Source organism: Actinia tenebrosa, unplaced genomic scaffold (genome assembly GCF_029948245.1).
Source record: "Actinia tenebrosa isolate PJP-AT-01 unplaced genomic scaffold, QUT_ActTen_1.0 PGA_scaffold3__52_contigs__length_22856419, whole genome shotgun sequence".
NCBI lineage: Eukaryota > Metazoa > Cnidaria > Anthozoa > Actiniaria > Actiniidae > Actinia > Actinia tenebrosa.
The window spans coordinates 22,176,883-22,193,326 of record NW_028292580.1 but is presented as its reverse complement, the minus strand read 5'-3'; the positions used below and the strand labels follow the sequence as shown (position 1 = coordinate 22,193,326).

At 35.8% G+C, this 16,444-nt stretch overlaps 1 protein-coding gene across 10 annotated transcripts in view; it reads right to left on the bottom strand.

Moving 5' to 3' along the window:
* Positions 1-12,333: 12,333 nt before the first annotated feature.
* The window catches only part of LOC116286534 (octopamine receptor beta-2R), a 54,368-nt gene continuing 50,257 nt past the window's right edge, over positions 12,334-16,444 (bottom strand). For all 10 annotated transcript variants that reach the window (XM_031693078.2, XM_031693077.2, XM_031693076.2 and 7 more), the window contains one exon: positions 12,334-16,215. In XM_031693078.2, the coding sequence (XP_031548938.1) occupies positions 15,080-16,102 (1,023 nt within the window). In that variant the 5' untranslated portion in view covers positions 16,103-16,215 and the 3' untranslated portion in view covers positions 12,334-15,079. The remainder of the gene's footprint in view (positions 16,216-16,444) is intronic.

Sequence of the window (16,444 nt, the reverse complement as noted above, 5' to 3'; positions counted from 1 at the left end):
AAGGAACCTCGAGCATCAATCTAGGATTAAGACAGTTACGTATATTACTATGCTTACTAAAGACGACAAAGTCACTAATGTTAAAGTCAATACTTTTGATGGGCAAAATAGCAAGAAACGCATTTTTCACTTCTTTACGGCAATATATCCTAGAAACCAATTCTTTTACCCTTTCTTGGTCCCAAAATCAAGATACTAACAAAATCTACAGCATATGTAAATCTAAAAACATTCTGATTGAAAGGGAATGATTGACACCAAATTTACGAACAAATCCACATGTTAAGGAATAAGCCTAAAGCGGGATGACGTTTTACCCCCGACTCTATACCAAAGTGGTTTTTAAAATTCTTTCATATTAAAATTTTTGATTCCTTAGAGAATACAGGAACAATAGTCATAATTAAACAACAAAAGCAGTGTGAAAAGGATTATGGTCTAGAGATGGGGGTAAAACGTCATCTCGCTTCAGGCTTATTCAAAAGGACGCGGCATCTTGACTGCATCGCACGGATCGAAAGTTTCATAAATCGTTATCACTAACTCTTACTCACACGCTTTTGATTCAGAAATGTTAAAATATATATATATATATATATATATATTTGATGGCCATTAATTTTTTTTCTGCATTTTTTTGATGTTTTCGAATATTTTCAAAGTGTTTCTTTAATACCCTACCTTACGCTATATAGCGCGCGTCATTTCAACGACGGATTCATCACATTTGTTCAGCGTTTAACAAATAAAATAATTTAAAAAAACGAATTTATTCAATTTTTTGAACAAGAATATGCTGGTGTATGTTTATGCCAAGTTTGAAAAAAAAGATTCTGATTTCAACTTCATTTGCCCGCGAACGTCCTTAAACCTACGACATGGAGGCTATTTCGAATCTATTTTCTAATACAATGCTGATGCTAGAAGAACTCGGTTTTGCCATAAGATCAACATACATATCTTATTTTCTGTTGCAAGATTAAAGACTGGAATATTCCAGATTGAATGACGTTTTAGGTTTATCGAAAATGTACTATATTTTGGATTTATTTTACTTTATTTCTATAATCTTAATTCATTTAAGCAGCCTGCAGTAAAATACCTTTCTTAAACAGCTGTATAACAATGAAACTTGTTTTTCTTTTAAAATGACGAAATAGAAATTTAAATTTCAATATTTTCAGGCTACATTTAAAAGGTTCATATTGTAGCCTAGAAATGTTAAAATTCAAGGTTTCTATTTCATCATTTTAAAAGAAAAGCATATTTCATTGCTGCTCTATCGATCCTATACAACTTAAGTAAAATTTTTAAAATCAGGTTATCAAATGATGACTTTGAGTGGCGATGAAAGGCGAGGAAACGAATCAAAGTCTGGTCTGTGAAGATAATCAGAAATACGACTACTGACACCACATTGTTTGGCATAGGTCATTATATATATAGCTGGAAGGAAAGCTACAGATTAATTTAGTCGTCAGAGCAGCGACTTGGACATAAAATGCGATATCAATCATTCTTTAGCAGAAGCCGTCACGTTAAGAGATTGATTGATTAAAACGGAAGTGAAACTAACATAAATGGCGCTAATGTGCTGCCATTCTAGACCACGTGTTATTTGAGTTTATGAATTTTCTCAGATGTCTCATGCACGTGAATACGCATTAATTAATTAATTCATTCATTCATTCATTCAATGCATTCATTCATTCATTCATTCATTCATTCATTCATTCATTCATTCATTCATACATTCATACATTCATCGTTCGTTCGTTCGTTCGTTCGTTCGTTCGTTCGTTCGTTCGTTCATTTACTTATTTATTTGTGCAGTCCAATTCAGCTTCAAGGCTGGTGTTAATGGAGGTCTGTCACATGTAACGAAATAACAATAAACTTACAAAATAGCACACAGGTATGAAAGAAATTATATTACAAGGTATATCTAGAAATGACAAGTGGTCTGAAATGGGGGAATATAGTACGCCTATGCTGTTAGACATGACGGCGAGCAAGACAAATGACATAGTTGAAGAGTAATCAGAAAGCACTGGTAATAGCTTGAAAATAAGGAAAAGTAAATCATCCTGGAAGTGACTCATTTCTAAATATGATCAATTTGAAATGATCATCAGAGGTTTTTTCTCTTATGCTCATGATCTGATGAAGTTTGTTATCAGCGATACATGATTTTATTTCTCCTTTCTTTCTTTCTTTCTTTCTTTTTTTCTCTCTTTCTTTCTTCCTTTCATGACTGACTTGCTACCCGCTAAATCTCATTTAATGCACGTACAAGCTTATAAACTTGTACGTGGAATATATTTGAAGTTCAAACAACCCTTTTCTTACTAATTACATCACGTAATATTTTACAGTTTACCTTAAATTTGCTCGTATGTTCTTTTTCAAGGACTTAACTCCTTTTACAGCATCAAACTGGTATTTAATATAAACAGTCTTGAAGTGATTCTTATGTCTCATGGATGTGGCCGGATGCTTCGCTTGAAAGCTAACCTTTTATTTGTCCTTTTATATAAGCTTCTGCTGGCTTGCCGTTTTTAATACAACCAAACATTGATTGAAACTTAGCATATGGCATGGAAAAACCTTTAAAACTTCAAGAAGCCGCACTCAAACTATGAAATATTTTCGGGTTATTCCACATCTTACCCCATGTAGAATCAACACTGAGAATATTGTCAGAAGGGTGATAGGCACTTTAAATTTAATCCATTGCCTTGCAGGAGATCTGAAATCTAGGCGCGCAATGCATTGTTCATCACAGAAAGTATCCAAGTATTTTCTATCATTTCTTGACAATTGTTTGAGCTTATATACCTACTTGTGTACAGAGTAACTTATAATTCAATAAAAACAAACAAACAGAAACTTTTAGTTTGCGTAACAAATTCACGCAAAACTTTTAGCAAAACGTTTAGCAAAACTTTTAGGCCATAGTTCGTTGCCTTTTTAGTATTGATAGGAATGGCATTTACTTTCATTTTTTCAATTCCCTCATCGGAAATTGTAACAAAACGATTGCCGGCAGATGCCATTTTGTTGCCGACTCAATATTCCGAGATTCAGAGGTGAATATCGTACAATATTCACCTCCAATTAACCAATGAGCGCGCGCGTTCTTATGAAGTACACAAGTTGGTATATGCTATTAAACGAAATATTTTCCACCAACGACGACGGGAAACACTATTTCTAAACGATATCTGATAAATCTTTCCACGGATGTGTTTTATTTCGAGTCAAAGATTTTTTTTCTTTTTTCGAGCGGAAAACTTTAAAATTAGGAAACCTTGAGCTACGAACAAAATGTTTGCTGATTGAGCAATTCGTTCTTCCTGATAGAAGCATAGTTAACTATGATAGAAGTGATATGTTTTCTTTTTTGTCTTGTTCGCATACTGTTAAATTTGACCAATTACCGCCATGGTTGACGGTGATGCCTAAAACGGACTCGACTCATTTCAGTAGCCCCAGGAGGTTGTTAAACAAGAGACAATAATTCCTATGCCGACAGTATCTGGGCTTGCTGCAAGGATGTCTCATTCAGATCAGTATCGACGTATAATATTCAAAATACATTCATAATATCAAACATAATTAATTAACACACCAAAAAGTTATAAACTTGGTTTTTCAAGGGTTTCGACCAATCAAAGCGCTCGCATTATTTGAAATATTTTATATTTAACAATTATTCGCCGAAGACGAATTGAATATATCCATGAGAGACCTTATAGGTAATATATAACATGCTACTTCAATTCAGCCCACAATTCATTTCAGTCTCAAATTTCAAATCTCCGACCTACAACGTGTTTTGGAATAAACAACAAATTGAAATTTATTATTTGTTTTTATCAATTTATTCATTAATTAATTCAATTCTTTGCCATCCGTGGTTCAGTAATAGTATTACCCTGCCGGAGTTTATATACTGTGCGACGTTTGGAAGTTGCCACGAAAACAATCTTCTGTGGCGGATTTAGGGGGGGTTCATTGGGTGCAAATGAACCCCCCACCGGCTGGTAAATTGGATTTTTTATATCTTTTTAAATAAATGATAAAAGTGTGGTACTAACTCAATCGATTTAATATGAAATGGGACTGGTGGATAGGTTTTCCTTATCAGGAGCGCCCCTAGGCCAGTGATGTGCCTCATGGGAAAAATGATGATGCAAGAGAACGTTATTGTTGTGCCGAGATTTCCAAAAATGAACCCCCCTCTTAAAGTCCTGGATCCGCCACAGATCTTCATTATAAACACTGGTATTTGTTTAAAATATCTCAAAATTCAATTCTTTTTCTGCCTTGAGCGTCCATTTGTCACTAAAAACACAAACATTGTTGTCGTTATAACGATAAAGGAGTCTGTTTGCAAAATATCGCCATAGTCGACCGCCTCAACACTCAGTTGGCGCCCGGAAAACTGACGTGGAAGAGTTCAGAACGAATGAAAAATGTCTGAGTTTTTATTTACACTCTCAGGTCCTTGCATTTGACATTCGACATTCGGTATATGATTATTTCTTTATTTAATAGTCTTGTTAATGAATAACTTTTAAACTAAATCTCTTCCTGATTAATCACCGGATAAATTGAATAGCTTGCATTCAATTTACTGAAAATGCGCGTTAAAAAAGTGGATGAAAATCAATATAAGGTTGTTATTGATTTCTTCCAAAAACAAACTACAAGACTGACTGTGACATCACTTAGCGGCAATGTTGTTGGCGTGTGTTTTATTTCGGCTTTAAAAAGTCGAGGTTGAAACCTTTTATGACTCGAGTCACTATAGTAGCAGAGGCGCAAATCAAAAAAAAATTTTGGATTTGAATTCTACACTATATAAATATTTAAGAACGACAAAAAATTCTAGGGTTGATATACACTTTAAGGGAAGCAGTGCCGGCTTAAAACAAGAATGGTATTTCAAAAATGCAAGATATGTCAGAAACTCTTAATCACAAACGTTTTCTTAACGCTAGAGAACTCAACCGCGACCTTGGCAATTCAAAAGTGTTTTTACTGGCATTTTAGTACACAATACTTACGGTTTATTGATAGCTTTTTTAGAATGTTTTCATTAACTGAAGCCGGGAACACTGCCCATTGAGATTCTAATTTCCTTCTCTCATTGAAGAAATAAATTGAACGTGACGTGGGCGGTATTTTAAAGGTGTACTCAAAAGAAAAAAAAAAGAAAAAAAAAAATTGGATTCAGTTTTCTCGAAAAGATAAAAAATTCAAGACATTCAAGACAGCTCGATGGGTATATATATTTAGAAATTAAGAATAACATGCACTGAAGTTTTGTTTTGTTTTTCTGATTCTTGCGGTATTATTTTTTTGAAACCGGTACGTATACGTTCTTCTGCGAGTTGCCTTTAGCTAATCTAAGCCAGCCGTGCTGCATGCCCAGCACATGCACATGAAAACACACTTTACTACTCACATATTATTCCCATTCTATATGATAGAACAAGATATTCACAAAAATGATTTTCCAACTTACCTTGGGAAGGCTTGAGCTTATTCTTCGATTGCACGTTACGTCATCGCGGCCATGTTGATGCCATTTACCAAAATATTTCTTATTAGCATCCATTGTGAACGGCACCACAATGGCCGCCATACTTTTGTCTTTTAACTCTCTTGGGAATGTTTGCAATCCATCAATTCAGTCGGTTCGCTTTGTTATTTTTGGTCCAGTTCAAAAACTGTAGCCACTATAACTAATGGACTTTACGTACAGTTGGCTGTGAAGGTTATTGAAAAAGCCTTGAAGCAATAAGTTAACACTGGATATTCATATTAACCAATTATAAAAGGGCTAAAGAATTGTCAGATATGCTTACGCTAACGTCACATAAATCAAAACAATGAAGCTTATACAAACTGAAGCACGAAACAATTTGTTGAAGTTGGACAGACATGGAGGATTTTGGTTTTAAATATATCCTGTTATAGTTCCGTTTGCTAAACAATAAGTAACCGTCCTAAATAAATAAATAAATTCCTTTCCTTTCCTTTCCTTTCCTTTCCTTTCCTTTCCTTTCCTTTCCTTTCCTTTCCTTTCCTTTCCTTTCCTTTCCTTTCTTTTCCTTTCCTTTCCTTTCTTTACTGCCAAATAATAGAAAATCTTTAAGACAATAATTTCAAAGTTCAAATTTGAGAAAAAATCCTGCGATACATAAGCATTCTGCCAGAGGCCAAGATGATAATGACAGCACTATAACATCTGTTCACCGCCATCTTAATGATTCACCAGCCACCTTGGCGCTGTAAAATTATGGAAAACAATTTTGCCAAAGCGATTTATCATTCAATGCTATTATTCTAGACAAACGTTGCTTAAAGGAAGGTGGGAGACTTTCTGGTGGCGTATATTAGGCGTATTGATTTCTCTCAGGCCGAAAATCAAGATTCATTTGTTCTAATGGAAAGTCATCGCCCCTTTAACACTCCGGTGTTTGTCATTAACGGGTAATACGTGTTATACCTTGGAAAGGATGATCACATTCCACGGCGCACGAATGTGTTTTATGGTTGTTTTGCCGGTAAGATAAGATGGTATTCCTCAACCTCCTATGTGCCTTAAAACGTTTTTCGATTTCTGAAATAATGTGAATGCATAGTGAGTTAAATAATCTTAGACCGACTTTGACTGCAGCATCTAGAGTGCTGATGACAGTAGCCTTGCGCATGCACAGGTAGGGCTTGATCGAACGAAAGACCAAATTCTTCAGCTTGTCAAGAACAAACTATTGGGTTAAGTAAGACCAGAATCACGAAATGCAGTCGGACGCATGACTGTTCATGTAGACCACACACGAGCAAACCACTTTTTTTAAGGTCGACGCACGACCACGAAGTCAAAATTCGGTCGGACGCATGAAACGTGGCCAGGCAAACGAAATATTATTGTCGGATGCACGACCAGACTAACGAAATGTGGTCGGACGCACGACAGACTAACGAAATGTGGTCGGACGCACGACAGACTAACGAAATGTGGTTGGACGCACGACCAGACTATTGGGATACACACGACCAAGATTGTAGTTCGTAGCAGCGTAACAAGCTATTATTATACATTATTTAATAGATTTAGCAGTGTTAAATTATAGTATTAATAGATTTAGTAGTAGTTTTAAGGTTTATTTATCTAGTATTTCTTTGTAAAATCCTGATGAGTTTACTGTGGTTAAATAAAGTCATCTTATCTTAAACCCTTGGCTAAGATTGGACAAATGATTGGAGTAACGAAATTTTGCCAAAGACTAATTTACCAGACTTATACGAGAACTTGAGTATATACCTATAAATATGTCTAAATGGATGTAAACGCTTTTGAATGCTATTGAATACTAATGGAAAAACAGCTATATAAATATACTTAATACACAGTTAACCAAACTAAGTTAACGGTTTCTTCTGAGAGGATGTTAATAATCTAGTAACTATTCTTAAAAAAAGAGACGATGACCAAGGCAGTGGGTAAAAAGCTTGGCGCCGGATTAAACTTCTTGGTGGCCTTCCTTAACGCGGAAAACTAAAATGCACTCATGCGACTGAGCTAGAAGAAATGTTACGCAATCGACGAGCTTACGAGTGAAATGAAGCCTGCTAGGTTTTCCATAGAAAACAAGGAATAAGACAGTGACAATTGTCGCGCACATATTAAATGCTAGAATCGAATTACCCTGTAAAGACCAAAAGAACAGCACGACACAAAAACAATATGAATACCTCGATTGTTTGATCATCAATATTGGTTTGGTCATGAAGAGAAGCCTGACGTGGTCCAGTGAGCCAAATACTAGTAACCTTGGAGCTTAGCTAATATCGTTTCGGCGAAATAAAAATTTGCCGTCTCGGGTTGCTGGAATTGCATATCTCAATAGTTGAGGCCAAAATCATTTCTCACTGTCTTTTATAGGAGGTGAAGCTCCCTGTGGGCATTGAGGTGTTTCTCGCCTGCTTTCGCGTTAACATTAATTTGGTCATCCGCGCGGACGCGTTTCATGACCGGAAAAATAGAAGGAAAAATTAAAAAGCTTTTTGTAAGACACTCAGTCAGGTTTGATCGGCGCATCATCTAAACATCGAATTATTGGCGGAGATGTTATCTTCACATTTAGGTTCTCACGGCGAATAAACGTTACGTAAATCATAGTATGTTATTTCTCATATCTGTGTTAGGAATGATAACTCTTCTTCGGGGGGCGTAAGGGTAAAAGTCACTTTCATAGTAAAGTGGTGTTGGTGGTTTTCTAGATCTTTTCGAAAACTTTGAACATTATATTATTTTTCTCCTTTCGCCTTTTGTAAGAGTAAACACCTCTAAATATTAATAATATTCACTGAAGAAAGAAAAAAAAAAACAAAAAAAAACAAAACACGACAATGATAAGACGTCAATGCTAAATGACCTCCCCCCCACCCCACCCCACCTCACACCACCTTCATACACACAGTCCTTTTAATTGTCTATGAAAATGTTCATTTTTTAATTATTTTTGTCCAATTACTAATATACTTTTCCAATTAACATCCGAACACAGATTTTAATTCACAAATAAAAAAGTTAACGGTCACGTGATATGCTGAGAGGGACTGAAGGAAGATAAAAACCTAAATTTTTGACATACAGAAAAATACTCTTTTACTGTGAAGGTCTAGTCAAAGAGCCCGTTTTATAGTGTCTTATATATATTGCGTGCGACAAGGCATCAACTAGTTCTTAGACTTGAGGACTGCTCATTTCAAAACATGAGCATGCATTATGTGAAGCTTCCTATATAAGCATCTAGCAACAATGCATGGATAGAGAAACGAGGTTCTTCCGCCGACTCAACACTGAAGTCAAGTTATTAAACACCTTTTAAGTATATTGTTATCTAGTCGCTGCCTTTGTTACCTGTTTTATTACCATAGAAGCCCTGCTATGAGAAAAGGAAACGAAAGAAAGCAAAAATAAATAAATGGAAGGATATAAACGAATATTAGTATAAAGACAAAATAAGTGTTAGTTTTTCGATAATGCCGCAGGTCTTGCTAATCAACTTGTTCTTTTAGAGAGCCGAAAACAGCTGAGTTTGCTGTTTAGTCATTGTAACGTTTATTTTATTTCAAGTTGAATTTTTTTCTTTAGTATTTTGCCTTCTTTCTCATTTTGCTATTGAAATCTTTTTTTTTCTGCTCCTTTTTCTTCTTTTTCTGTTTTGGAATTCTGATCTCCTCGTCTACTTTTTACATCCCTTCCTCTCTTCGATTTCTCTTCTCCTCGTTGTCTCGAGCTCTGTCTCATTCTTTCTCTCTCTCTCTCTCTTTTCCTTCTCTCTTCTTTTTGTCCTATAGAGTATCATTTAGCTTCAAACTAGCATCTACCATCGTAGTAATATTGAAATCCAATTTACTTGTGTTCCGGATTCGGCTAACTTAACAAATTAAATTTCAAGCAATCAAAAAAATAATTAATAATTATTGGCTACAAATTGAAAAAGAAAAGAAAGAAGAAGAAGAAGAAGAAGAAGAAGAAAAAGCCAATTCGTTTCAAGAACAAGAATTTTTGAATTTTTCTGGTCTCATCAGTTTTCGTTCAATTACAAAATCTCCATCCAATAAAAACGTTGCTAAAAATGATCTTATTGGATTTTCTCTAAATAATAATCATTACATTTTACTCTCGCTTATGACTGCCCAAGAGCCTTCGGCCAAACCCTTATATGGCGTGAATTTGACATAATAAATGTATTATATGAATTTTTTTTCGTGTCAAGTTCAGTTAAGGTCACAAGTAATTAGCTATTCAGAGGTAGAAGAAAAAACTGGGTCGAGTTGGCATGGCAGTGCAGTGTGGGACTGTTTTAGGTGACGAATTAAACGCTATCTTTGAAATATGTCCCCTAGAAGATAAATCCAGTTTTTTCCAAAACTTGGAACAGCTAATAATAAGCCTGAAGCGAGATGATGTTTTACCCCCATCTCTAGACCATAATCCTTTTCACATTGCTTTTGTTCTTTAATTATGACTATTGTTCCTGTATTCTCTAAGGAATCAAAAATTTTAATATGAAAGAATTTTAAAAACTATTTTGGTATAGAGTCGGGGGTAAAACGTCATCTCGCTTCAGGCTTATTGCAATTTTTTTCTAAACCAGAATCAAGTCGTCATTATTTTTAGTTTATATCATTGAATTCGGCTTTCGCATGCATCGCAAATTATCAAGGCTTACTGTTTCGGCAGATAACACGGCCTTGGTCTCGATAATTTACAATATCACGACAATATCCGCCGATATTCCAGTGAACCAGAAGCCATTTATTTTATATTTCAAGGATTCCACTAACTAAAAACTTCGTTACGTTCATAATCTATAGACGATTCAAAATATTGCTTCGCTTGTCAGCCAATTGTTTTTTTTTGCGGACCTTTTCTCATCTCAGCCGCCTCGTGAACACTAGAGTTTGTCAACCAATCATGATTACGAATCGAAAACAGTAGAATTCGAATTACATGTTTTAAAAGTCTATGAAAGCTATTCAAGGAGATGCAATGATATAAGGGAAAGAAAAAATATATATATACAGTCAATGTCATTAATGTTGTACACCAAAAAAGACATTTACACATTTACACATTTACACATTTAGACATTTAGACATTTAGACATTTAGACATTTAGAAATTTAGACTAAAAGAAATATCACGTGTTTCCTCGAAGGTTCTGGCATAAAACAAATGCTGAAATAACATTCTCCATCGAGTTGAATTTTACATTTAAAGTTCAGGCTGACGCACACAAAGCAAAGAATACATAATGAAACACGTGATATATCTTTTAGTCTAAATGTGTAAATGTTTAAATGTGTAAATGTCTTTTTTCGGTGGACAACGTTAATGACATTGACTGTATTTCATTAATTAAATTAAAAAGTATATTTACACAAATAAAAATAAGATAAAATAAACTCGAGTGTTCAAGGTTAGAGTAGAACGACAGTAAAAGAACCAAGTGGGACGGTAAATTTTATAGGTGTTTTTTATTTAAGCTGGAGAAGGTGCGAAGATTAAAGGATTCATCGTTGATATCCAAGATATTGCTTCACTTCTAGGCCAATTCTTTTTTTTTTTTCTTTTCTTTTCCGGACCATTTCTTATCCTCGGCCATTATCGCTCAGTCCCAGCTGCAAGAAGAGGTTTAATCATTAACTCAATATTCCCTCTAACTTCTAAAATCAACAATGAATCCCTTAAAGTACCTTTCACCCTTCTGACAATATTCTCAATATTGATTCTTCATAGAGAATGCTGTTGAATGACCCCCAAAAAATCAGTTTGAGTGCGGCTTTTTGAACTTATAAAGGCTTTTCAATGTCATATGCTAATGATTGTGACGTTCGCGGAGTAATCATTTAATATGCAAAACATTACGAGCACAAATTCCCTGCTAGCAGAGCCTATTTTCCTTTTGTTTATCGCGCCTGAGTGGCGTAACTTAGCAACGTTGTCATGAATTTGACAGTCGCTCTCGTCACAATCTCGTACCCAGAGCCTGTGTTTCTTCTGTCCTGCGGTGAAGAACGAGGGCTCTGGCATAATCCATTTTTCGAGACCAGGATTTCGTGGACTTACAGTATAAGAGCGTATGCGTTCAAAGACTTGCCAAAAAATTTTAAAATATGTTCCTCATTCCTAATTATAATTCTGATGGGGAGTCAACACAGAACTTTGTTTTAAAGCATGATTTTCATATATTATATTTCACTTCCGGAAAATTGCACATGCGCCAAAAAATGGATTATGCTAGAGCCCTCGTTCTTCGCCGCAGGCCAGAAGATACGCAGGCTCTGGTTAGGAGATTGCTCTCGTCAAACAACTGTTTGGCACCACGGTGCGTTACATTAATTTGCTCATGCGCACTACATGTACCCGGTTAAAAATCGGTTTTAAAACAGGTTTCGTTCGTCCACAATAGTGGAAGGCGGCATCCAAGGAAACACTCTACATCGGCAGATTCTCTCTCCTCCCCGCCTAATAGAAGGGAGGAGAAACTCCTAGCAGGGAAGAGCACAGATAAATTGAATTTAAATTCATGTTATTGTTTTCCCCATTGCCCTAATAGAAATGATTTCGAGTTAGTTTAGTTTTCCAACAGAAGCCGGTGTTTCGAATTACATGGAAAAACAAATAAACAAATGCCTCCTCATACCTCAAACCTTTATAACTTCAAGAACCCGCACTCAAACTATGACATTTTTTCGGGTCATACAACATCTTACCCCCATTTAGAACCAATACTGAGAATATTGTCAGAAGGGTGATAGGCATTTTAATCTTCACTTCTCCAACAGCTTAAATGAGTATCACTTATAAACTTTACCATTTGACCATGTTCTTTTAAAAGAGATTAGCCGCTTTTCTATTCTGCCAAAAGGTGCAAGGAAACTGGGTCGAGTATTTCTTTCCCACGTGACATGGTTATTTTTAGATATTGTATCCATTGAATTACCGGTTCCCACCAACAAAGAGTAAAGAACGCTTTTATTTATTTATTTATTTATTTAGAAAACAATAGGATTAGCATAATTTAGCAGTATTTATGTTACACACTTATAGTGCTTGTACTCTATCACTATAGTGTGTATCATTCCTTTCTCTAATTTCTTAGCTTTTTATGCTGTATATTGATCGTTATTGACCGGCTGTGAGGTTGCATATGCTGTATGTTGAGCGTTATTGACCGGCATTAGAAGAAAGGTCTACAATGAGAGAGAGAAAACACTGCCCTACTTCTTAGTGCAAAAATCAATAGCAAAAAACAACCAAAAAACTTATAACCATCACTCCTCGTAAAAGGCTCTTCTGCGAGGTCGTTTGCATGAAATATGGCGTCATTTTATAATTTTCTTACTTTTTCAAATAAACATTTTGTTCAAAATACACAAAGGATTCTTGGAGTTGAGTTGGAGTTCAGTACATGAAAACTTATTTAATAAAATAGTGAGGGCAATGCATTATTCAATACAAACTGATTTTTTTTTTTTTTTGCTTAAAAGCAAAGCAACTGTATAGAGTGAATATCTTTCTTTTTGCTTTGTTTCCACGTGCTAAAATCAGCCTGTTTTACTCAAGACAATAGCTTGGATAATAAATTCATAATCTCTTTAGTCCGGCAGGGGAGGGTTTGGTACCAGCATTTCACTCATCGCAGATTCGAGATTCAAATCGCATCGTTAATCATAACAACGAAAATACTTTGCTAGGAGAAGAATCAGCGAGTTCCTGACGATGCTCGAGGACCATTAGTCCAGGTCTGGTGATTGTTAGGAGGCCGTTTAAACAAAGGTAAGGTGACTCTAATGCTAGGGATAACTCTGTTTCTGTTTTCCCCTGGGTATATAAAGAAAGCAAGACTTGTTTCTAGCTTTAGGGCCACCCTACGTTTTTCTAAACTGCCTCATTCCTTCACACGGCACAAATTATTTTTGAAATCGGCCTTGTCTCTTTTCACCATGATGTTAATTTCCCACTTTATTGTCCGTTGTTGTCTAGTACATTTGCTGTGAGTGATAAAGCATAGGACCATTTCCCCCCACCCCTACCACTGGGGATTAATGAATTTGAAATTTCCCTACGAATTAATGATATACGTATACTATGTTCACTGACTAATTCTAAAGTAAGACGATATGGTAGAGAATCTTTTTACATAACTTACATTACTGTAGTGTTAAGGCAACATTTTTGCTTTTTAAGTAGGAGAATTTACGTTTATATATATATATATGTTAGAGATACCGGAAGCAATTCTATCTTCCTATCATAACTTCTTAATAATAAGGTAATAATAGGATAAGAATAGGATAAGAATAGGATAAGAATAGGATAAGAATAATAGGAGAAAAATCGTAACCACAGAACGTCTTCGCAATTCATGAGTAAAATGTTTTCCCCCAATTTTTTTTAGTGTATTTGGATAGGGTCAGTTCACTTTCGAATCAAAATAGCTCAGAAGCAACTAGAAAAGTCAACTGCCACATCAATAATGATACCAAAAATACGTCTAGTGGGCTAATAAAATATATTGGCTTAGTTATATATTAAGCACAAGGCTACTTATGGTGTGTGAGCTGGCACTCTTGCCACTTGATTCGGCTTTAACTCTGATAGGCCTAATATATGTCGAGTGCTGTGATTGGTTCTTTGATTGAGCCTTTTGTTTGCTATCGAATCAGCCACATCTGTGAGACACCATTAGAAAAGAAAATTTATTCCTAGATGTTATCTACTTAAGTAACTGAGTAACTTATTTGATTTATTAGCCCAGATTCACAATAAATGCCTTTGCCGATTACCTTGACTACTATTCTTTTGAGATTACAGCACTCGAAGATTCGGACAGATGACGCACCACTACACACCGATGCGTAGTTGTAAGCGCTGTGTCCTGTCTTGTCACTCATTTCAAAGTCATTTTTTGACGTACTACGTGAATCATTATGACCACACCACTTAGACGTATATGTTTTCACATTCCAGACCACGTGACATTTCCCTTGAGAACGAGATTCTTCGTTTGAGTTGCAACCATTATACGAAGAAATAGTTCTGTAATGACACGTGATAAAAAACGATATAAATCCATCCATGTAGATTTGCTCCGTTGGTATATCATCTGTTTCGAAATATTCACCTATTTATGCAACCGTTTTAATCATACGGGCTTAGAGGAGAAGCTAGAAGTAATAATCTCATATGCAGTAAAAGATCGGCAAATGCTTTTAGGATGTAATGCTGTTGGTATATGTCGTTGTATGTTTCCGTTTTTAAGTTGGCCATTCATTATTTGGCTATTTTATAACCGGATTTTGCTTCATCTATGTCTATATAATATGCTATCATCAGTAACTAAGTAACCTGTGCCTAAAGCGTGATTAAACAACGGAAAAAGTTCTTCACAATTATTGGATTATTGTGTTTTGATGACAGAATATAGCTCATAAAATTTCAGAGTTAGACCCAAACTCAAAACCGATTGTTTTACGCCGATTCTTACAGAGTGGTGGTTTTGAGAAAAGAGTATTTGGTGACCGATGCTTTGCTAATGGAATTAGACCTCGGTCGATTTTTCTTTAGAGCTTTTCGGAAGTCATTTTTGCCGAGAACATAGATACATGGATTAAGAAGTGAACTCAGGAACCTCAAATAAATAAAAACATATTCTGTGATCATCCCTAACTCAAAAAACGAATCACCGATGTTTTGTTGCAATCTCCATAAGAAGTATGGAAGCCAGCAAACGATGTAGACGATGAACATTATAACGAAAATTAGAGCCGCTTTCCATTCGCGTCTTTGTCTTCTTTTCGAGTCTTCCATTCCCGGCGCATTGTTCTGCCTCATAATGTTACTCTGACGTACAACCTCGTAGAATATTTTCGAGTTGACGAAGATCATAAAACAAAGAGGAAACCCAAAGAATACGACAAGGTTGACAATGTCGTAGGTTACCTCAATATCTTTAATCTTCTGAGATGGATCTTTATTAACATCGCTGGTTGATGGGTTGTGCCAGATGAGCTGTACAAAGGCAACGATGACTGACACCGACCAAATAATGGCCATTGATGCGAAACCACGGCGAGGAGTCACTAAGATGTAGTATCGCAGAGAATGTACTATTGCGAGGTAACGGTCAGCAGTGATGGCCAGCAAATGCAACACAGTTGAAATCGAGGTAAAGCGTAGGAAGTTCTCCGATAAGATACACACCATGTCTTCTCGCAGGATATTGCATGCGATGACGAGCGGGACGCAAACTAGACCAGTTAGGGTATCCGAAAGCGCCAGGCTGCAGAGCATGTAGTTAGCAGCATTTCGTAGTTGTTTTCGTCGTACAACAAGAAGCAACACAAGGCCATTAAAGGCGATGATCAGAACTGCAAGAGTGATGGGCAAAACATCAAACTTAACACTGAAACCACTATTCAGGTCACTATGATCGTCATTGTCTGTAGCGTTGAAACGACGATCACCATCTTCACTACCATTGCCTTTAGTACCATTTGAATTCATTCTGTATATCTTTTCTTCTTCTCGATATTGGCACTACTAATTCTGTTTAGTCTGTTTTTAGTCTTTATTTGGCTGTTCCTTTTATAGTCTTAGTCCCCAAAGTAGATGTATTTCTATAAGACAAGGAAATATTGTATTAGAGCAAAGTGGAGCTTTTGACAATAAAGTGTACACAGATTGACACACAATATTAACCTTAATATTATTATCCTTTCGTTTTTACTTAATCATAGGAAGTGTGCGCGGGATGACTAATAGCCGGAGGAAGAAAGCAGGCACACTTAGAAAAGTATTCACATTTGCGGGTTAGTTGCATTTCGATTTCCCTTTGATGGTTGAAGA